General features: G+C 39.5%; 2 protein-coding genes across 2 annotated transcripts in view; one reads left to right on the top strand and one right to left on the bottom strand.

Annotated features, from left to right (window-relative positions):
• LOC126190716 (protein XRP2-like) overlaps positions 1-19,316 on the bottom strand; it is a 42,660-nt gene extending 23,344 nt beyond the window's left edge. Inside the window, exons 1-6 of the mRNA XM_049931189.1 lie at positions 19,129-19,316; positions 18,817-19,026; positions 16,618-16,790; positions 16,314-16,470; positions 16,053-16,209; positions 314-469 (exon numbers count right to left, since the gene is read on the bottom strand). Of these exons, the coding sequence (XP_049787146.1) occupies positions 314-469; positions 16,053-16,209; positions 16,314-16,470; positions 16,618-16,790; positions 18,817-19,026; positions 19,129-19,295 (1,020 nt within the window). The 5' untranslated portion in view covers positions 19,296-19,316. The remainder of the gene's footprint in view (positions 1-313; positions 470-16,052; positions 16,210-16,313; positions 16,471-16,617; positions 16,791-18,816; positions 19,027-19,128) is intronic.
• A 214-nt stretch (positions 19,317-19,530) lies between these two features.
• Positions 19,531-20,259, top strand: LOC126190718 (NADH dehydrogenase [ubiquinone] 1 alpha subcomplex subunit 11). The gene has a single exon (XM_049931192.1). The coding sequence runs from the start codon at positions 19,645-19,647 to the stop codon at positions 20,137-20,139; it is 495 nt and encodes a 164-aa protein (XP_049787149.1). The 5' UTR covers positions 19,531-19,644; the 3' UTR covers positions 20,140-20,259.
• Positions 20,260-23,538: the final 3,279 nt, after the last annotated feature.

Here is a 23,538-nt window from a genome sequence, read left to right as displayed (position 1 = left end):
GTTATCATTCATGCACAACAGTACAATTTTACTGAAGTTCTGTTATAACCAAGTAATTGAAATGTGGCCCTATTATAGCCAAGTAATTACCAAGAAGCTTAGAGTACCAAGCAGCTTAGAGTTATCACACCTAACAGCCCTTGCCACATAACAGCAAGATGGTTTAAGGAACGCAAAAAAGTCTATGATAGAAAACAGTACTCAAATTACATTGTAATGTTTATGACAAGCAGAAATTACAGTAGAGTGAGTAAACAGTTAATACAAAACAATTATATAAAATCACTACTGAAGTGGGTGTGGGGAAACTTACTTGTTGACATGAAGAAATGCATTCAGGTCCACAATAATGGAGACCAACAACAGGGCCTCTCTGAATGATGCTGTTGTAAGAAGTTGACCTAAAAACTTTCTCGGCTTCGGCTGTACTCAATTGAACCTCCTTGCTCAGAAGTAACAAACAATCAGGCTGCAACAATATCACAAAAATAAGTGATAACACTTATAACAAAGATGATATTAATACTTATTACAATACAACGGGACTCATTCAACATAAGCACAGAGAAAATTAATATAGCTTCAGTGGTGGTGGTAGTAGTAGTAGTAGTAGTAGTAGTAGGTCTAGGTCAAGCAAAGTGCATGTTTGGGATGAGGGTTACACAGGTTAGTTATGGTGGGTTGTTTAAGGGATCAAACAGCAAGGTCATCAGTCCCTCATTCAACAGGTATGCCATAAGGAGTTAGTGACATCAGCCAGAAACTTGAGCAAATTGTGTTAGTATGTAGGAGGGGTAAAATTGAGGCACTGAAAGCAATACTGATGCCAGACATGAGAAATAATATAAAGAGAGATAAAAGTGTATGATGCAAAAAGAGACAGCCAGAGATGCAACTAAAATGGAAGTTTACTTAGCTGCTGACTGGTTTCGAGCTACGCCCATTCTCAAATCAAACAATGTTTGTCAAGTAAAACAGCCATCAAAATAGCAGGAAATAAAATGTGTATGAATGTTTATGGTATGGGGGAGGGGGGAGTCACTTTTTGGTCATGTCATAGGACGAAAGCAAAATCAAGCAAATTGCAGAAACTTACTTCCACTTGAGCAGATGGAGGATCCTTTCTATCTACTAAACTGATCGTACCCAGTGCCAAGCATTACTCTGTTGTAAAAAAACATGGTGATGTACTTGTTACTATATGGTCCAATATGAACCTGAACATGGTAAGGGGTTCGACGTTTCACTACAATGTAACACTGAAGATTAACGAAGAATAACATGAAAACTTGGAGAAATGAGGGGTCCATTTCAAAGACTGTATACATCAAGCCCTGTCAGACAATCAGGTTGACACCAGAGCAATCACCGTCACTTTTGAGGGGGATTTGCTTCTTGAAGAAGTAGAAGTCATGGTCTGACATTATTAAGTTGTGTTTCCCACCCCTGATGCAGTGCCCCCCTGCCCTTTCCACAAGACGGCACCCAGCCAGAGAAATGCTCACTTGGCTGGATTGACAGTGTCCGGAGTCCTGTTGCCTCAACCCCCCCCCCCCCCCCCCCCCGCACCCCCATCACACATACAAGCACATACTTCTCAGCATGTGCAGGAAGGTAAGTGTTGGGTATCATCAGTCAGAGGGCTATTACTGTGCAGGTACCAGATGACCCTCGTGTGGACTGGTTATCATGCTGAGTACTGGCTGACTTTCTAAACACAGCCTTCACTTGCTCATTTATAGTCGACATACAAACATGGGGGGTCACTTCACAATGTGTAATGTGGAGCAATGTTCGAAGTGACCATTATGAGGTATGTTGGAAATGCAAGTTGTTCTGTTGACAGCTGATTTTAAGAGACCAGTGACTAAAGAGCGCCAGACAACGGGTTTTGTAGCCTCGAGTTTAAACTCATGTCCTAAGCTAACCACAACCGTATGATGTGTAATGTATCTGAGAAAACAGAGGTCAATAATCTGCAGCAGAACTAAAATCATGATCACTTTGTTCACCAGAATTTAAGCTAACCTCTACTAGGAAACTGTAGACAGAAAAGATTCAGTTTCAACATTAGAAGCAAACTGTAATTTTTAGCTATCATTGGTTACCTAAAACTATTCTCACACTTGCTACAAAGGCTGCTGCGTTACCAACCACTGAGCAATCCTCATGGCACTTGGTTGTAGATTGTAGCCGATACAGCCAGATTCCAAATGAAAAAGAATGATACTTTTAAACAAATTAATTGAATGAAAATAATAATCAAATCCTTTTTGATTGGATTTAGGAAGAAAATAACTTCACTACCTTGATGGTCTCCGAACCTACGACCTTCTACAAGTGAAGTTTATACACTAATAATTGCACTAAAGCACAACACTGTGTGAAGCAGTTCTAGTTATGACTGTGGTGACCCAGTTACAACAATGAATTGCCATCTTCAAAAATTTGACTTCACGCAATGTCGTGCAAGCTTATCTACTGTAAGCCGATCTATGTGATTATGACAACTGCATAGACGACACTGAATCATAACTTGTGCAGAAGCACCCAGTAGTGTTTGCTTAGTGCCCTGTATGAAATGCATGTATTTCATTAGCATCATTGTGTGTGTATGTGGGGGGGGGGGGGGGGGGGGGTATGACGAATGATGAAATACAAAATAAAGTGCCAGACCCATGATTCAGGATCCAAATACAACAGGAAAGAATGCCAGACTACAAACTGGAAGTGAACTAACAAACTGGCTTGGCAGTTTGGCAATGGTGTACAGTTCGGGTCTGACATTGAGCACTCTAGCTGGAGAAAAACGGCTCCAACATGTGAAGTGTCAACTATCAAGTAGTTGTGATTGGACTATAAGTAATGTGTAACTCTAGTCTCTATCAAACACAACTGTGTATTTTATGAGATATTAAGTTCCTTGATCTACACTACGTACAGTCTTTAGAATATACAACATTATTTTTTTCTGTATAGGCAGGAATTTCACAAGTTGTAGGAACACGTATCATCTGCAAGTATGACTGACTGACTATATTATGGACAAGTGTCTCACTTCCAAGAAAGAGAAGTTGTATGTGTATTTCAGCTTTTCCAGCAAGCTGAATGATCTATCAGCTTTGAGCATGCAGCAGAGCTATAATTAGGTTTTTCAATTATTCGGCTGAAATTATATGGAGAAATAATTTCTCAGCTGTGCGCCTGGAAACTGCTGGAAGAAGAAGTGATAACAATAAACAATGTAAACAGATGAAAGTGCAGTTACTGAAAGTGTTGGAGAGACTCAACTGTCAGGCTCATACATTATTCAGTCAATATCAGTTATGATACGGGAGCATTTCCATGCAATTATATTTTAATATTTGGTTATTTCAAAATTTATTAGAGTGCAGAACAGTGACTCAAGAGCTGACATTTGGCACTTGATGATTTTCTTTCTTTCAAAGCAGTTGTCATTCATTGTGTTTAAGAGAAAGACTGAAGAGGATGGCCACTGCACCTACCAGCACATCCCATGCACTCTTAGGACTGGATTGGCAGCCATTTCTTAAGATCTTCCTTGAGGGTCAACATGCTGAGGAAGTCTGATGTCAATGGATACCACATCATCATCATCTAACCTAGAAACAGAAGGTTCAGTATTTGGTGTTCAGTGACTAGTTTCTTTCTGAATCAGAACAGGAATGAGGAATAGAGTCTACCACTTCTGTATCTGTCTGAACTCTTTTAGGGAAACCACAGAAAACCCAAATTAGGATGCCAGACGTGGATCTGAAATCCATTCTTTCTAAATATGGCACCTGATGCTTAAACGACTTCTGCAAATAGGAAGTCACAGAATTTTAGCACATTTACAAAGAGAACAATAATGCAATATTAGAGATAAGAAGTTCTTTGTCCGCAGTGGCTGCTGTATGATTAATTGAAACTTGTCAAGGTATGGGGTGAAGCAAGGTAAGAAAGTGGATTTGATTTGCACTCTCTGAAGCTATGACCACGACAAAAAATCATGGTTTTTTCAAATACATGGTACAGCAGTTGAAAAAATATTCACTGACATAATTTACAATTACAGCATGTAATTTTGTATATCACTCAAATTATGAACAGGACAAAATTGACAAAACAGTTCTTTGTTAACAATCGGGCACTCTCTCAGTGTGCTACTGCTGTGAAAGGGAATTAGTGGACAATGTCTTGTGAAACTGATTATACTGTCAGGCAACATACTGTACAATCAGGTCTTAGAGTTTGATTAAATTTGTAGAATCTGTAGTTACCTAGTATCACCAGCAAAAGAATGTCACACAAGTGTAGAAAGAAGATAGAGTAAGAGAGAAAAAATTACAACAGTCATGTAATCTCAGCTCAGCTTTTAACTGGACTGGAGCAGAAGTTGGTATTCTTTCAGTAACAGGACATGAGTGAATGTCAACTCACAGGTATATTTTGACATAAATTGACAATGTCATGAAGAGGATAGATTGCTACTTACCACACTCTTCCCCAGTACCTTTGCCACCACTGAAATAGAGAGTGCATGGAATGGAAAATAATTGAAATATCACAAAACTGTTTAATAGCTATCTTATTGTAGAGTATAAGAGTAATGGATCAGACGAAATTAATATAGATGCTTTACACTAAATCAAGTCACTGAGCCAGAAAGAGCCTTACTATCAAAGATCAATAACTTTCTATGGAGCCCACATTTACTAACTGCCAGGTGCCATTCCACATACAATCATGTCCATACACACTGATATCGTCCTGGAAGCGAAAATAATCTTCTCAGAAATAAAACTCTTGGACAATAGCCAACAATAATAATAATAAAAATAATAACAAAAATTCTGTAGCATACAAAGCTACAGTACACATGAGCAGTACAGAATTCCAAGCTCCAATAAGGATGGAAGTATAAAGAAGTCACAGAAGTGCGGTTGGGTGTATGTGTGTGTGTGTGTGTGTGGCGGGGGGGGGGGGGGGGGGGGGGGGGAGGTGAAACGCAAACTACAGCTTTCATTTCTCCTGTACTTTATTGTTACAAGTTTTTACATATGAAATTACATCTGCACTTCCTCCACCCAAAGAGATGTTACAAGTGCCACAGGTTTGACAACACAATTTTGAAATGTATGGTCAAGGAACTTGTGGTAAATATTGTACAGATTTTCATTAGCTTGGTACTGCATACATGTCTTGAAAACTGTATTAATTGTTCAGAAAAATTATTGAACGTGGAGCAAACAAGCCCATTCTTTCTAGAGAAGAAATTAAGTGATCAAATGTTCACCCTATACCAAAGCAATGACGTAATTCAATGTAACACAGCTTCCCATCCTTAGGTTGTAAAGCTCATGCAGTTAAGGTGACTGCTTTTGCATGACTTACTAATTAGGTGAGGAGGTCCCACTTGTACTTGCAACAAGAGGCGCAACAGTGAATTTGTCACTTCAAAGACAAACATCAAACAAAGGCAATTGCACCCCCCGCCCTCCCTTCTCAGCCACAGAACAAAAACCTACAATAACTGTGTCATCAGTGATGGCTCCTGATGTGGTAAACCATCTCACATCACCATAACCAGAGTGGGCATGACAGGCTAGTTGCAAGCAATATGGTCTGTTAGCTAGGTGGAAGCGTAATGAGTGACAGCTAGAGTTGATCAAAGGTGGTAGGTGAGGGTAGAAACTTGTACAATGACTGAAAAAATCCTAGACTAACAACTGCGAGGAATGTATTCATGGCGCAAAGTACAACATGCCAAGAATGGCACATGTGTGGATTATGACAAGATGCATTTAGTAGGATTAAGACATGAAGAATTCAGAAACCATTCTAACTGATAAAGAATTTTTGAACAATTCCTGTATGAAATATGTAGCATAGCACAATTTGTACTTATCATGAAAAATATCCCTCTGTTTGGGTAAATTTGCAACATTGTCAGCTGCATTCTGCTCTACATTTTAGCAGTATTCTAAATCTTCCACAAATTTCCCTACAGGTATTAGAAGTCCCAGTTCCTGTTGCTCAAACATACCCCAGACCATAACAACTTCCATCACTCGTCTGCTATTTTGACACCTTCAGTGATGGATAAATAACACTAAAGTGTTGATGAAAAATACAAACTGAGTGATGGAAAGTTGACAAGTTGTTAAGCCAAAATACATTTAATAAGGAAAGATGGAAGATTAGGGTTTAATGTCATGTCAGCTACAAGGTCATTGGAGATGGAGCACACAGTCTTTTTCAAGGGAACCATTTTGGCATTTGCCTTAAGACTTACGGAAACCACAGAAAACCTAACTCACGATGGACAGATTGAGATTTGAACCACTGTCCTCCTAAATGCAAGTCTGGTGACTTATCACTGTCCCACTTCATTTGGCAAGACTTTTTAATGGGTGTCTATCACCCAACTAGATTGTTTATAATGGAAATATACACCAGTTACAGATGACAGAGTCAAAGTACATTGACACTGTCTACTGCATAAGATGATCAAGGATATGCTTCTGGGTTAACTACTGTTCTATTGCATAATCAGATATCAAAGTTCAGAATATGCTGGCAAGTACCAGTCACTGTAACATCTCAACTTTCACTTTCCACAGCACTCCTCAGTTGTACTAATGATTCATTATTTTTACAAAAGTGCCACTCCCAAATTCGTTTTATTACAACATTTAAGAACACACCACAGGCCACCAGCCCTACATGAATTTGCTGTAAGACACTCATAAAATATCAGTTACTCCATTAGTTTCCCCAGAGTGGTTGACAAGCTCACTAAATATGAAACTGTGTAAAGTTGCTCACTGACTGCTACTGTGAGCTGGTGAGATGGTCACAACTGAGTGATCAACAAATAAAAGGTACCACTAGCAAAAAAATTTGCATTTCACAACTTACATATTAAGTAGGTGTATTCATATTTTGTGCTATGTACAAAATAATAGAATGGCAGATCAGACATCAAACTGCATTTTTTGTTGCTTGTCATTCACCAGAGAAACTCTGAATGGTTAATGGGTGAATTTTATGGCTGAATCTGTTAGCCTTTCAAAGTAAGAGCATTTTGATATTATTGTAATGAGCTCCATGTTGGATTGAAGAATATGACGCTGAACTTGGGCATCCTTTCACTACTCTTTCCTGACTTAAAACACAAATCACCACTATGGTAACTGAGGTATGGAAGTTCTAGCAGAACACAAACAATTTTGGAGGAAAGGTAACAATTCACTGAATAGTAGATGTGTTAAGACTGTCAACACGCACATAAACAAGACTGAAAACTCTGTTAGCTTCTGGATAAATTCTTTTTTGAGTTATGGTGCATACTGTATTTACATGGCTATAAGATGAGTTTTTTTCCCAAATCTGTCACTAAAAAATGAAGGTTTGTCTTACATTCACAGACTGAACTTTTACTGCAGTCAATGCTTTTATGCTTTGTACTAGATTAATATATGGATTGTCTTACTTTTACAGATTAAACTGGCAAAAGAGGTAACTTACACATTTAATTAGAAGATTTTAGAAGGGCTGGAGGAGGAACAGCAACACCAGGCATTAATTGCCTTTAAAATTGGACAGATATTCTATGATAATATACATTTCTTTAGGAGATAAATTAATGCTAACAAAAATTTGTTCACAAAGAACACTTGAAACAAAACATTAAAGCTACTACTGCTCTACAGCACCATTGTTTTTCTACGCTGGTGGCAGTGTTAGCCCGAACAGGTAAGATTACCACCAATACAGCTGTAGGGAGCTGAGAGAAGAACATACCATTATCACTCAGTTTGCTTAGATTGTCAGAACTGTAAACTGCAGGACTCAATAATGGGTGAAAATAGCAGCCACGATTCTGCTGTGAAATAGAAATTTACAAGATCACAGTTCACAATTGCGTAAATGCATACAATACTGATTGAATAGTGACTCATGAAGCAAAGTCCACAAATAACTGTGAAACACGAAGAAAACTTGGTGTCACAAAAATGAATGACTATAGGTGGTATCAGATAAAGAATAAACTGAAGAAAGCAGTTCCACATGCCAAACTTTCAGGGGACTGAAGAGGGGCAGGGTTTCCTGAACTGAAGAAGCAGGTTGTTCAGCATGTACTACAGAAACACAGTGAAGGCTCATGGATTACTTGACAAATTCTTCAAATGAAGGCACAGGATGTAAAGAGGATTTCCCAACTGCATGTGTCATGGAATTCAAACGAAGTTCTGCCTGATGCACAAGGACGTCGAAGAGGATGGGGCTTACATTGTGATGCAAAACAGTGCTAGCTCTGCAACTTTCCGCTATGGCTGACGGAAAACGATTTATATATCAGTGTCGTGTGACCAATCTCCCCCCCCCCATGAACCATGGACCGTGCCGTTGGTGGGGAGGCTTGCGTGCCTCAACGATACAGATGGCCGTACTGTAGGTGCAACCACAACGGAGGGGTATCTGTTGAGAGGCCAGACAAACGTGTGGTTCCTGAAGAGGGGCAGCAGCCTTTTCAGTAGTTGCAGGGGGCAACAGTCTGGATGATTGACTGATCTGGCCTTGTAACACTAACCAAAATGGCCCTGCTGTGCTGGTACTGCGAACAGCTGAAAGCAAGGGGAAACTACAGCCGTAATTTTTCCTGAGGGCATGCAGCTTTACTGTATCGTTAAATGATGATGGCGACCTCTTGGGTAAAATATTCCGGAGGTAAAATAGTCCCCCATTCGGAACTCTGGGTGGGGACTACTCAAGAGGACGTCATTATCAGGAGGAAGAAAACTGGCGTTCTACGGATCGGAGCGTGGAATGTCAGATCCCTTAATCGGGCTGGTAGGTTAGAAAATTTAAAAAGGGAAATGGATAGGTTAAAATTAGATATGGTGGGAATTAGTGAAGTTCGGTGGCAGGAGGAACAAGACTTTTGGTCAGGTGAATACAGGATTATAAATACAAAATCAAATAGAGGTAATGCAGGAGTAGGTTTAATAATGAATAAAAAAATAGGAGTGCGGGTAAGCTACTACAAACAGCATAGTGAATGCATTACTGTGGCTAAGATAGACATGAAGCCCATGCCTACTACAGTAGTACAAGTTTATATGCCAACTAGCTCTGCAGATGACAAAGAAATTGATGAAATGTATGAGGAGGTAAAAGAAATTATTCAGGTAGTGAAGAGAGACGAAAATTTAATAGTCATGGGTGACTGGAATTCGAGAGTAGGAAACGGGAGAGAAGGAAACATAGTGGGTGAATATGGATTGGGGGAGAGAAATGAAAGAGGAAGCCGTCTGGTAGAATTTTGCACAGAGCATAACTTAATCATAGCTAACACTTGGTTCAAGAATCATAAAAGAAGGTTGTATACATGGAAGAATCCTGGAGATACTAGTAGGTATCAGATAGATTATATAATGGTAAGAGAGAGAATTAGGAACCAGGTTTTAAATTGTAAGACATTTCCAGGAGCAGATGTGGACTCTGACCACAATCTATTGGTTATGAACTGTAGATTAAAACTGAAGAAACTACAAAAAGATGGGAATTTAAGGAGATGGGACCTGAATAAACTGACTAAACCTGAGGTTGTGCAGAGTTTCAGGGAGAGCATAAGGGAACAACTGACAGGAATGGGGGAAAGTAATACAGTAGAAGAAGAATGGGCAGCTCTGCGGGATGAAGCAGTGAAGGCAGCAGAGGATCAAGTAGGTAAAAAGACGAGGGCTAGTAGAAATCCTTGGGTAACAGAAGAAATATTGAATTTAATTCATGAAAGGAGAAAATATAAAAATGCAGTAAATGAAACAGGCAAAAAGAAATACAAACTTCTCAAAAATGAGATCGACAGGAAGTGCAAAATGGCTAAGCAGGGATGGCTAGAGGACAAATGTAAGGATGTAGAGGCTTATCTCACTAGGGGCAAGATAGATACTGCTTACAGGAAAATTAAAGAGACCTTTGGAGAAAAGAGAGCCACTTGTATGAATATCAAGAGCTTCGATGGAAACCCAGTTTTAAGCAAAGAAGGGAAAGCAGAAAGGTGGAAGGAGTATATAGAGGGTCTATACAAGGGCGATGTACTTGAGGACAATATCATGCAAATGGAAGAGGATGTAGATGAAGATGAAATGGGAGATAGGATACTGCGTGAAAAGCTTGACAGAGCACTGAAAGACCTGAGTCGAAACAAGGCCCCCGGAGTAGACAACATTCCATTAGAACTACTGACGGCCTTGGGAGAGTCAGTCCTGACAAAACTCTACCATCTGGTGAGCAAGATGTATGAGACAAGCGAAATACCTTCAGACTTCAAGAAGAATATAATAATTCCAATCCCAAAGAAAGCAGGTGTTGATAGATGCGAAAATTACTGAACTATCAGTTTAATAAATCACAGCTGCAAAATACTAACGCAAATTCTTTACAGACGAATGGAAAAACTGGTAGAAGCCGACCTCGGGGAAGATCAGTTTGGATTCCGTAGAAATGTTGGAACATGTGAGGCAATACTGACCCTACAACTTATCTTAGAAGAAAGATTAAGGAAAGGCAAACCTATGTTTCTAGCATTTGTAGACTTGGAGAAAGCTTTTGACAATGTTGACTGGAATACTCTCTTTTGAATTCCGAAGGTGGCAGGGGTAAAATACAGGGAGCGAAAGGCTATTTACAATTTGTACAGAAACCAGATGGCAGTTATGAGTCGAGGGAAATGAAAGGGAAGCAGTGGTTGGGAAGGGAGTGAGACAGGGTGGTAGCCTCTCCCTGATGTTATTCAATCTGTATATTGAGCAAGCAGTGAAGGAAACAAAAGAGAAATTCGGAGTAGGAATTAAAATCCATGGAGAAGAAATAAAAACTTTGAGGTTCGCTGATGACATTGTAATTCTGTCGGAGACAGCAAAGGACTTGGAAGAGCAGTTGAACGGAATGGATAGTGTCTTGAAGGGAGCATATAAGATGAACATCAACAAAAGCAAAACAAGGGTAACGGAGTGTAGTCGAATTAAGTTGGGTGATGCTGAGGGAATTAGATTAGGAAGTGAAACACTTAAAGTACTAAAGGAGTTTTGCTATTTGGGGAGCAAAATAACTGATGATGGTTGAAGTAGAGAGGATATAAAATGTAGACTGGCAATGGCAAGGAAAGCGTTTCTGAAGAAGAGAAATTTGTGAACATCGAGTATTGATTTAAGTGTCAGGAAGTCGTTTCTGAAAGAATTTGTATGGAGTGTAGCCGTGTATGGAAGTGAAACATGGACAATAAATAGTTTGGACAAGAAGAGAATAGAAGCTTTCGAAATGTGGTGCTACAGAAGAATGCTGAAGATTAGATGGGTAGATCACATAACTAATGAGGAGGTATTGAATAGAATTAGGGAGAAGAGGAGTTTGTGGCACAACTTGACTAGAAGAAGGGATCAGTTGGTAGGACATGTTCTGAGGCATCAGGGGATCACAAATTTAGCACTGAAGAGCAGTGTGGAGGGTAAATCGTAGAGGGAGACCAAGAGATGAATACACTAAGCAGATTCAGAAGGATGTAGGTTGCAGTAAGTACTGGGAGATGAAGAAGCTTGCACAGGATAGAGTAGCATGGAGAGCTGCATCAAACCAGTCTCAGGACTGAAGACTACAACAACAACGACATGATCAATCTAAGGAAATGGGACAATTATTTGCTTAGCCACATGGGCCATGCTGATCAGAGCCCTGTTTATTTTGGAATGCCATCAAAAGTTACTACAGATGTGAAGGGTGTTAAAAGTGTTCATGCCTGCTGGACTTATCTTTAGCTGCCAAGGAAAAGACGGATGAGAAATGACCTGATGCTAGGGTGAAAGTTGTTTGCACATGCGCACATGACCACCAACTCCAGCATCTTGGCATTTCAGCCTGACATGCTGGAGTTTGTGGTCATGTGTGTATGACATGTGTTTGCTTGTGTGTACGAATGGTGTGTATGTCTCTCTTTTACTGATGGAGGCTGTGGCTGAAAGCTTTAAATAAGTGTTTTAATTGCGCCTGTCTGCAACTTAATGTGTCTTCTCTACGATAATTCAAAAAGTGCTGCATATTCAATGCTATGGATCGCATAGATGATGGTATGCTATGGGAGGAGTATCAGGAAGGAAGAATAGCTAGTGGGCATACAAATGAAGATCATACTGGTGGTGATGATTAAAAAAGTTATACAACAGTTGACTGGCTTAGATAGTATGGGGGGGGGGGGGGGGGGCAAGGGGAAGTGAAGATAAAAATTAATGTAAACCATTGCACCTTGGGAAATACAGAAGCGTCCAATTCCACCCATCTGCTTTGACCCATGACATCACATATATGGTGGAAACGACCATCCACCACGACTCCAATATGGTGCCTATGACGTCATTACGTAAACATGATAACAAACATGAAAATACATTGAAAAACCAATACACAAACGTTCCACAAAAAAACTAATGACACTAACGAGACAAGTGTGGGAAATTGGGGGTTTGGGGTGGGGACAAAGTAAATATAAACACATTTAGACACACACACCCATAATGGGTGACAACACAAAACTCCCAAAATTCCACTAAACACAATATCCTCTAGAATCGGACACTTCCCTTGACCTATGTAGCTCAACAGCAGCTCCCACTCCCACAAACTTCCGATACCTGAGCAGCCACAACCAAAAATTAGAATTTAACACTTCCCTTGACCTATATAGCTCAACAGCAACTCCCGATACCAGAACACCCACAGCCACAACCACACATTGTAATGGAACACTTCCCTCAACCCTAACACACAACAAATGCACTAAGAACAAGAAAAATAAAAACTTACCACAACAAAGTTTCGGCAACGCAACCTAGGTCGACCACCACAATCTCTCTCTCTCTCTCCTCTCTCTCTCTCTCTCTCTCTCTCTCACACACACACACACACACACACACACACACACACACACAACCACAACGAAAAAAACACAACAAAAAGAAAGACCCAACCCACCCACACTCAACACAACCTCCCTCCACCCTGAAATAAAATATCCATAAACAAAAACCAAGTGCAAAATAAAAAAAATCTCAATCACACACTACAACTCAGCTCAACAAAATAGATCCTCCATAACTAAATCACAAACCAACCACTCCCACCCCCCTCACAAACAGTACCAACAACTAAAACCCTCCTTCCCCACCCTGAGCCGCAGCCACCCACCCACCCAAACCAACCACCTTCGGCCTGTACATCCTACTAATAGCCCTTAACAAAACCCGAAAAACACAATAGCCCTCAGGGACACTCTTCTGCCAACAGTACTCATCTAAATGAGACTGAAGGTTGGAAGAGCACCTCTTCCCCCTCCCAAGAACTGACTTAACGGCCCCCCACATCCCCTCTATAGTATTCGTAGAAGCCCCCGTCTCATAATTTTTAAACTCTAATGGTTAACAACTAAATGATTGTACCCCCTCTCACCCAAACCCCTATAAGAAGAAAAAGCGTCTGAAACTACAGTGGAACCCGGTTAATTCCATCTTAGACTGCCCCTGCACAACCCTGAAAACACATTCTGAACACCCACCCACCCCCCGGTACAACAGCCCCCCCCCCCCCCCCCCACACCCAGAGACCAACTGCAGACTTACCCCTGCCATACTTCATTTTCCCAAACTGCGACTTGTCCACCTCCACCAAAACCCCAGGCCCACCCAACTTACCCCTGTACTTAATAAACTCAGAACATACTTCACAACAAAATGAAAACCAGTCAAGCACCCTCCTCTCACTCACACCAGTATTATGTGCGCAAAAACTTCGAGAGGATCTATAGCAAAAGTAATACATCAACAACACAATCTTGTGCATGCTCAAACCTAGACTTCTTGAACCAGGAACCGTGATGTACGGAGTGCCATAGGTTGTCCCTACAGCACCACCACATATAACCGTCCCTGGTCCGAGATGCTGGAACTTTTACGAATGTCATTTCCTTACGACAGACAGCACACTTGACCACCTCTGCAATCAACCCAAAAAGCTGTAGAAATTTTATCAGCTCCAACTGAGTCGCACCCATCATAGCATGGAGTCGCACACTATTTATTTTATCGGTCATATCCGTACCTAAAAAGACCAACAACAAATTCATTTACTCGCATTAACATACAACCTACAGCGAACAGCACTACAATAACTTTCACACAACACCACTAAATCATTAACTCACTGATACCAATTTCGCTTGAAACACAGCCAAAACGCGAACCAGCCACTATAATCAGTAAGACCAAACTGAACCCATTACACCACACAACACGAAACCCCTAAACACATCACCAGAGGGCACCGTGAACCGCAACACAACAACACCTACAAACATGCCACACTCACAAACCAAACTCCGCGCCGTCATGATGTCACACACCACAACAGCCTTACATCACTGGTCAAAGCCGGCGGGTTGGGCCGAACGTTTTGGTCGACCCACACCTTGTAATATTCATTAATAAATAGAATAGGTATAACATCAACTTTAACACTGTGTGTGTGTGTGTGTGTGTGTGTGTGTGTGTGTGTGTGTGTGTGTGTGTGAGAGAGAGAGAGAGAGAGAGAGAGAGAGAGAGAGAGAGAGAGACTGACTTTGTGCAGCTTACAATAACAATGGCATGAGGGAGTTCACTGTGAAGGGGTGACAGAACAGCAGAGAAAAGGGAGACTCAGACAAAGAGTGTGTGTGGATGGTGGATGGGAAAGTTAGGTTTCTGGGGCATGGTGGAGCCGAGAGGTGGGGGATTACAGGAGATTGAGCCGTGGAGAATCATGTGGACAAAGGACGTCTTGCAAAGATAAACACCTATGTAGTTCAGAAAATCTGGTGCTGGAGTGTGGAGGGGGGGGGGGGGGGGGGTCCAGATAGTATGGGTTGTAAAGCAGGTATTCGTGAAACTGAGTATGTACAGCAGATGTGTTCCCCATTGGATGGTCAACTCTGCTCCTGGTCACAATTTGGTAGTGGACATTTATCCAAGTGGATAGTTGGTCAGAGGTCTCATTCTCCATCATTCATTTGTGACCTACATAATCACCAATAAAACTGAAAAACTTGATCCATAATTACAGAACAATATCCAACAATTGAAGAACTTGACATGTCTATATTCATGACAATACAATATGCACTAACAAGTAAAAAGATGAGTTTCGGAGTGCCCCCGTAACTCTGTCTAATTTGTGATGAACCTGTGTTGATTGTTATGGATTAGGGACCAGGTTCTAAGAACACAGTTCTTTCAAGATGCTTGTGGTAACTCTGGATTATGACTGGCTTTTATTTAGAATTTCTCTTAGCTGATAAAATGTCTATAATTTTTGCATGTAGGCATAAATTAAGGTGCTGGAGTTTGAACACAAATTAATACACAATCCTTGTTATAGATACATCAGCATATTAGGCACCTTCAGAAGTCCGATACAACTTAATTTTCGTGCCACTTGCTTCTGATACTCTACAAATGAAAGATACAGCACAAAATCAAGAAAGGCGTCAACAGAAGATAAATGTAAAGGAAGATTAGGATCTAATGTCCAACAACTTCATGAGGCAGAGCATAATCACAGACAAGAAAATGGTGGGGAAGGGAAATGGCTGTGCTCTTTTCAATACAGCCATGCTGCTATTCATCTTCGTAGAGACAATGAAATTGCAGAACATCTAAAAAAGGATGGCCAGATAGAAATTTGAATCTTGTTTTCTCCCAAGGTTGGTCCAATGTCTTTGGAACCACTAGCTTTGTTTTATTAAAACAGTTTTCAGTTATTTTGTCCCACACTTCCACATTAGTTGCTTACCACATTAGCATCAAAATGTAACTTAATTTAAAGCTAATAAAAATGTGATAAACATATTAATAACAACAGAAAATGTCTAAATTACTGTGTAAATTCTACTTGCCAAAACGAAAAGGTTTAATCTAAATCATCAACATAATATGGATGTCATATTTTCATTTATGTCTTACATTTTCTCTCTTCAGGGTGTTGATGAAAGCTTTTGCACGCTGAACTTGTTGCCCATCTGTGAAAAATATTACAAGACATGATTCACCATCCATTGTCTTGTGTGGTCCCCAAGTGTACGGCACAACACTTTTATCTTCAAGCAAAGACAGATTTAACCTACAAGACAAATTGATACAGTTCATGAGCATTAGTTTGAAAACTATTCAGTCATAATTGCTGACAAATACTTTATAGTCACAACAAAAGCCTCTCATGCTTACTTTTTCAGTTCTTCTGCTTTTGGAATGGAGATATAATCATGGATCGTTATTGTATCAGGAAGAAGGCACCAATTATTTTCTCCTTCTACAGGTGTGTAGTCGTGAATGACACTCCACTCATTATTAAATGCACTTAACCCTGCTTGATGAAACTGATCTGCAATTTCCATACTCATTGATATGAATTAACATCAGAAAACTGGATGTAATATGGTAGATACAATAAAAAGGAAAACATAAACAAAAGATAATTATTACATTCTCCATAAGGAAATTATTGGAATAACTATAAAAACTACATTACCTTCGAGGTCATCATAATACAACTGATAACAGCCAAAGTGCATACTAGTTGATGCTTCTATAACGGGTTGTGTTGGGCAACATAAAAATACATCTATTTTCCTGCAGTCACGGGATCGAAACTGTCCACAAGCCACAACACAAGAACAGTCCTTGCAGTTTCTCAGAAAAATGCTGGAACAAGGAGAACAGCAAAGCCTTGTACAACTCAAGTGTCACACAGTAAAACGTAACCTGAAATTGAAACAATCACACACTGTACACTATTTGGGTTCTCTGTTACTTCAAACATACATTAATGGCATGGAAATTTTTATCTTCTCTACAGATGATACAAATACTAATGAAAAAAAAAAGCACTAGTTCTCACTTACTGAGGGGACAGCTATTAAAATATCTAAAAACCTACCAATATATCTCAAGTAAATGGAAGGAATTCTAAGTTAAAAATGACCCATTATACAAACTACAGTAATTCTCATATAATGCTAGTAGCTGTAACTACTGACTATTCAGATGCCAAAATTACAGCAGGAAATCTCTGCTCACGACCTGGAAGTTATACATATCCAAGGAAGATGGAACATTGTGCTTTATGCAATGGTAACTGTGAATCAGGAAGCAGTATGTTATTGACAAAAACTCCACAGTTTAAGGCCAAATGACCATCCTGGGATAAACACTATTGTCTGAATTGCTTCTTTGATGTGTGTTGATTTATGATGTGATTAGAAAGATGGCACATTCAATCCCCCCCCCCCCCCCCAAGAAAATAGCAAAAATAGCATTAAGGTTTTCTCTATCCAATTCTTGTGCAGAAACTAATTTGAAAGCATTATCAAAAATAAAAAGGTTTATAATAGTGAATCAAGTTTTGAGATTTGTTGTTTTATAAATTAAAATGAGCATCAGGCCTCACTGGATAGATACTTCAGCAGGTTTGGTATAATACCATTTCATGCTACTGTAAACATAAACTCCGCCCACAAGCCCTAGCGGACCCAGTGGTACTGACTGGCCACCGTATCATTCTCAGCCCACAGGCATCACCGGATGTGGACATGGAGGGGCACATGGTCAGCACACCGCTCTCCCGGCTATATGTCAGTTTCTGAGACCGGAGCCACTACTTCTCCATCAGGTAGCTCCTCAGTTTGCCTCACAAGGACAGAGTGCATCCTGCTTGCCAAACAGCACTTGGCAGACTGGATGGTCACCCATCCAAGTGCTAGCCCAACCTGACTGCGCTTAACTTTGGTAATCTGACGGGAACCGGAGTTACCACTGCAGACAAGGCCATTGATGCACATGGTACTGTACATAGCTGTAAATGGTAAATATGATATGACTGGCATCATTAGGTGTAATATAAGCAAAGTGCCTGTGAATATAATACGTCCTGAATGGCATTAAGCCCTGTGAGTTGATGTCAGTGTCAGATGATAAGGAAGTTGTTAAATGTCTACTAAGTAATATGCAGCAGTGTAACAGTGAATAAATGAAATTTCTCAGATAAAAATATGCACATAAAGTAGCCTAAGGAATTATTAATTTCTGTCTCAGACAGGAAATAAGGACAGGTTGGGGAAAAATAGGAGGGAAGAGCTGGTCACTTAGGCCACAGTAAAGGGAAGGATCTGCATGCTTTGAAGATGTATGTAGTATACATTTCCTTTTAAGCTTTCGCGCGTTATTCCTCTCACCCTTCCAAAGAAAAAACTAATAGTTCTCCTAGCTCGAACAGTGTGTGTACTCTAAGGTGTATTTCGTTAATTATTAAATATGCACATACTAGAAGCAAGCCATTTACTAGCTATAAAAATTGTTTTCTTTTGCCATTTGACACATTTTCTGTGGAGTGATTTCTTCTACTCCATGGAAGACAACTATAACTCATCCGGACAGTAGCACAATACATGTTAACAGTTTAATATAATGTAATATTTTAGCCATTTTACTGCATTGTAGTTAAATAAATGGAACACACTTTATTTCTTGCTACTATCAGACTCTTCTCTATGGGTCTGTTGTGTATGATTTACATAATCTAAAGTAAAATTCCCAAAAAACGGTTTTTAATGGCATGCACTATTGTATGTATTGGTTTTTTTAATGATATGCACTATTTTATGTATATTCTGCAGTAAATCGCGTTTTATCATTTGACAAATGGTGGCTACAGACCTGACACCTAACTCACCTGCCCTTTACAGCACCTATTACAAATTTACAATTCACACAATCGTCGATAGTTATGGTATTTATATGATCTAATAAATATACAGTTGATGTTTTGCATTTCTGAATAACAAACTGTTGGCCATTAATTGTTCCCGGCAGCTTCCAAATTTCTTCGTTGTCCAAATTTTCCACAGTAAAATCTTTCAGGTTGACTTTATCTCGTTTGTCCCTAAGAATGAAATATGGATGATAAAAAAAATGGATAGATATAGAAAAATGGCATGAAAGGAGAAAAGTTAACAAAACTGTCAAATTATTGACAGTGTCATACCACGAATATTCCTTTACTTTTGAATCTTTAGTATCCTGTCGCCTTCCCTTGTGGAAAAGACATCCCATAATCGATGCTTTTTCCTGCTGCAAATTCAGCCACTGCACAAAATACTGTTCTAGTAGTGTTTGTTTTCGATAAGATACCCGACCCACGCCATAAGCCATTTGTTTACACACCACTATAATCTCTGACGAACGAGTAACATATCGTGTTACATTTTCGGCTACGGATTGAAATCTGAAATTTTATTAATTTATTGCATATAGCGACCCTATATTACATTTAAGGGGGAAGTAACGTAATTCCTTAAAACAAAAGTATTAAAATATATTCTTTCAGTATAAATAGTCGCATTAACTTTGATCGAGGCATAGTATTTACAATAAAAGTCTGCTCACTGCAGTGAAGTGGGGGGCGCAGAAGGCGAGATCAGAGACTAGAGAGTGTAGTGCGTGCAACGTACTAAACTTGAGCGGTAGTCGAAGGGATCAAAAACGAACTCGTAGACGAAGCATGGGCTACAAATATTATGATTCCCCAGAGGGGCAAGACTGTTTGAAAAAAATGTGGTATACCACAAAAATTGGAGCCCTTATCGGCCTTGGACTGTCGTCATTTGACGTTATTATGTATTCTCGGCCAAAAGGTTATTTTCCTACATTAATGAGATACGGATATATTACCCTTCCCATTATGGGAATGGCAGCCTCATTTTCTGCCACAACATGTATCGCTACGAATGCTCGCGGTAAGGACGGAAAACTTAACTATTTCCTGGGTGGCTGTGCTGCTGGTGGAGTGTTCGGGGCGTGGAGGAGAAGTATTTTTGCTGGATTTCTTGGTTGTGTGGCACTGGGTGGCTTCGCTGTCGCCAAGAAGCTGTCAATTGAAGAAGGTTGGGAGTTCATCGGTAAACCTCCAGGTCATATCCATGGATCTCTTCGAGGGGTACGACAGGACTGGACTATAACTGATCACCGTCCAGGGAACTGGAAGGTTTCAGAGTAACTGTATACAACTAGATTAATGTGTATATTAGCAGCTTTAGATGAATGTGATCAGTGACATTACCTGTCAAGAGTCTGTGTAGCTTATTTAATGTGAATAAAGCAAAATTCAGTTATCTAATGACTGTTGTATGCTTTTACTTATGCTTTTTATTTATACATACAGGACCTGCATCAAATAAGAAAATGTAATGTATGGCAATGAAGTAGACCTTTTACAAAGCTTTCTCTGGTAATCTTTGGGAAACGAGTTTGGAATTATATTTTGATGTAGCATAGCCTGGTTACAATTGAAATTAATTTTGGCACCCCTTCCCTCCCAGTTCCTGATTGTTTTATAAGGACCCATGAAAGACAGTTGGAAAGTGCAATATTGTATAAATGTGCACCAATGTCAATACGTTTGAAACTGTGCTGTCAAGGAAAGTCTGTATTATAAGTTGTACAGAGCTGCAATGAAAATGCAAATTACTTAAATGAAATTCATGCTTTCTTCACAATGAATTCTTGTTTTATTGATGTGTCCATATGATAACTGATATCTTACATATTAAGTACTTTCGTTTGACTGTCTTTTGATAATGTTTTCGTCATTGTTCAAATTTGTTGTTTGCAGCATATTACACGTTAACATGATGGTGAAGGTATCATGAAACTTTTCTATTACACTAAACAGTAACATCCTGAAAATTTTAATTCACCTATTTATTCATTGTGTTTCATGAATTCAATCAAGAAAGAGAAACATCAGTGGTGTGAAATGAGTCAAGGGTGACATTAACGTAAGACAGTCTTGATTTTTATATCAAAGTAACAATAAACTGTCACCATAGTGCTTAATGCCATGTAAATTTAATTAAGTAGTAAGGAAGCTGCTGCTCCTTCAATTTATTGTATAGCTGCCGTAGGCAATTTAGTATTTACTGGATTGCAACAGCGGTTTTCAAAGAAGCTAGTTTTTACATCTAGGGATACTGAGATTATGCATAATACAGTACTACTTGTAACAAACAGTGCTAATCGTCATGTGGCTAACAGAACCTTCCAGTGCCCATATCTAGCTATTCTGATAATTTATAAAAAGAGTAGCTAATGATGTATGTTTTTAAGTTTATTTTGAGTTGGTAGGAATTACCAATTTTTTGCTTTATATTAGATGGAGCTTATTGAATATGTTACCTCCAGAGTATATAACTGAAGCTTGGACAAGACAAATTTATTGCCTTTATCCATGCAACATAACTAGGAACTAATGCTGAAGATGTACCAGGGAAACAAAATAATAGTTATAGGCCTAGTATACGTAATGTGGTTGTGGTACTATGGCTGACCTGTATCAGTGGTTCTACACTTTTTTGACTGTGGTCAGTTACAGAAACTAACAACAGCTTACCCTTATCTTCACTCTCCCACATCTGTTGCACAGGCATGTGGTCTGGTCCCTTTAATCGCACAAACCAACCAACAGGCATGTGACTATATCTGGATTTCAGGCATAGGTTCACATCAAAGATTTACAGGAGCAAGGTCAGCCACTAAATCTATTCCAAATTTCTCTTTGCAGGTAAAATTCTATGTACCAATATCAAAACCACTGAGAAATATTTTTGGATTCTTCTCCCTTTACTTTTCAGTTCAATTGTAATTTTCTTATGTGATGTTGCATAAATTCCTCACTCACAATTGAGTTGATATCAGTCCCAAGCAGATTTTGTTGATTAGATTATTAATTTTTGTAGTGACTAGGCATCTTTCGCATTTAAGGGGTCGACAGAAGCATCCGATCCCACACGTCGGCTTTGACCCGTGACGTAAGGGTGTTGTCGTGTGTGATGTCATGACGGCGCGGAGTTTGGTTTGAGTGTGGCTGTCTCCAGTTCTGTTTTATCTTATTTTGTTTACTTTTCTGATCTGTTCGTTCTATCTCGTGAGATTTTTTTTTTTTTTTAATTTAAAAATGCTTATTACTTATTTTAATTATCTGTTTCCTCCAATTTATGTTTTAGTTTATTATATTTATCTTTCTGATCTGTTCGTTCTACCCCGTGAGATTTTTTTTTTTTTAAAAAGACAAAAAACACTTATCAGCTACTGAAGCATCTTTATCTTCTATGGGTTGCAGGGGTTACGACCCCTGGGGAGGTGGGTGGGTATTCATGCATGGCTGTCTTCACTTACACGTTGTAGCTACGCAAGGCGTCTAAATTTGTTTATATTTAGTTTGCCCCCCCCCCCCACCCAAAACACCCCATATCCCACACTTGTCCTGTTAGTGTCATTAGGCTTCTTGTGGAAAGTGTGTGTGTTTGTTTTTGTTTCCACCATATTTGTGACGCCATGGGTCAAAGCAGACGGGCGGGATCGGACGCTTCCGTATTTCCCATTTAAGAATGTAAATGTGTGCAAGAAAACTCTAATTTCATATCTTAACGTTTTTCTTAATGTTGTTATTACATATCACATTACTGCTGCCAGTGATTCTGGTGTGCAAAGAACATATAAAGGTATGTCAAACTGCAAGAGCACAATTTATTCTGTAAATGTGGTGACATTCTGAACATTTATAAGAGTTTCTTTAATTATACAAATGTGAGGTAGGAATTCTTACCTACCACCTTTTACACATTACAGTAGTAGAAATTGTCTGGGGTTGCATGAGGTCATGGGAACTTCAATTCTCTCATAGCAACAGCAATTGAAATTATTCTATGGAATAGAAGGTGTTGTCAAGGAGAAACTTAAGTTTTTTTTTTTTTTTTTTTTTTTCAAATTTTACTTTGCTGTCCGTTGGACATTTTACATCACCAGGTAAGTTATCAAAAATGTTGGTTGCAGCATTGTGCACCCCTTTATGTACTTAAGGCAATCTTAATGTGGTGTGTTGAATGTCATTTTTCCTTCTGGTATTGTAATTTTGTTTGTCATTATTCCTTTTACACTGGAGTAAATTATTTGCAAAGGGAAAGAATATACTGTGAAGCAGTTGTCAGAGTGCCTAACTCCTTAAACAGATGTATTTCTTCAGGCTTTCCCAGTGATCTGGTGACATGTTGAATAATTGGAATCTCTGCTTGATGTTTGTGTCCTTCACACCTGATATTTTGACGGCTTAACTCGCTGTCTTCTTTCAGGAGCCACCTGAGAGTGATTCGTAGGTGGATAGTGTTCAGTATCCCTAGGATCATGGTCGTTATCTGAGGTGTGTCAAAGCCGATGTGTAATTTTCTGTTGCTCTGTCACATGGCTGTTTCCTTGGTCTCTACTTCTGTTTCTTGCTGGGCATTCTGTAACCAGTTTGCATCACATGGGATGTTCCATCTGTGGTCCACGCCCATCAGGAGTGGCTCCAATGGTCCTCTCTCGCACTGCTGTTCCAAATGCCAGCTACGCCCAGCTTGAC

This window comes from Schistocerca cancellata, chromosome 6 (genome assembly GCF_023864275.1).
Source record: "Schistocerca cancellata isolate TAMUIC-IGC-003103 chromosome 6, iqSchCanc2.1, whole genome shotgun sequence".
NCBI lineage: Eukaryota > Metazoa > Arthropoda > Insecta > Orthoptera > Acrididae > Schistocerca > Schistocerca cancellata.
Note: the sequence above shows the minus strand (reverse complement) of the source record. Positions and strands in the feature narration are given on the sequence as shown.

Bases quoted from the DNA above. Each gene is read 5' to 3' on its own strand.
- LOC126190718 (XM_049931192.1), top strand. From the start codon at position 19,645: ATGGGCTACAAATATTATGATTCCCCAGAGGGGCAAGACTGTTTGAAA.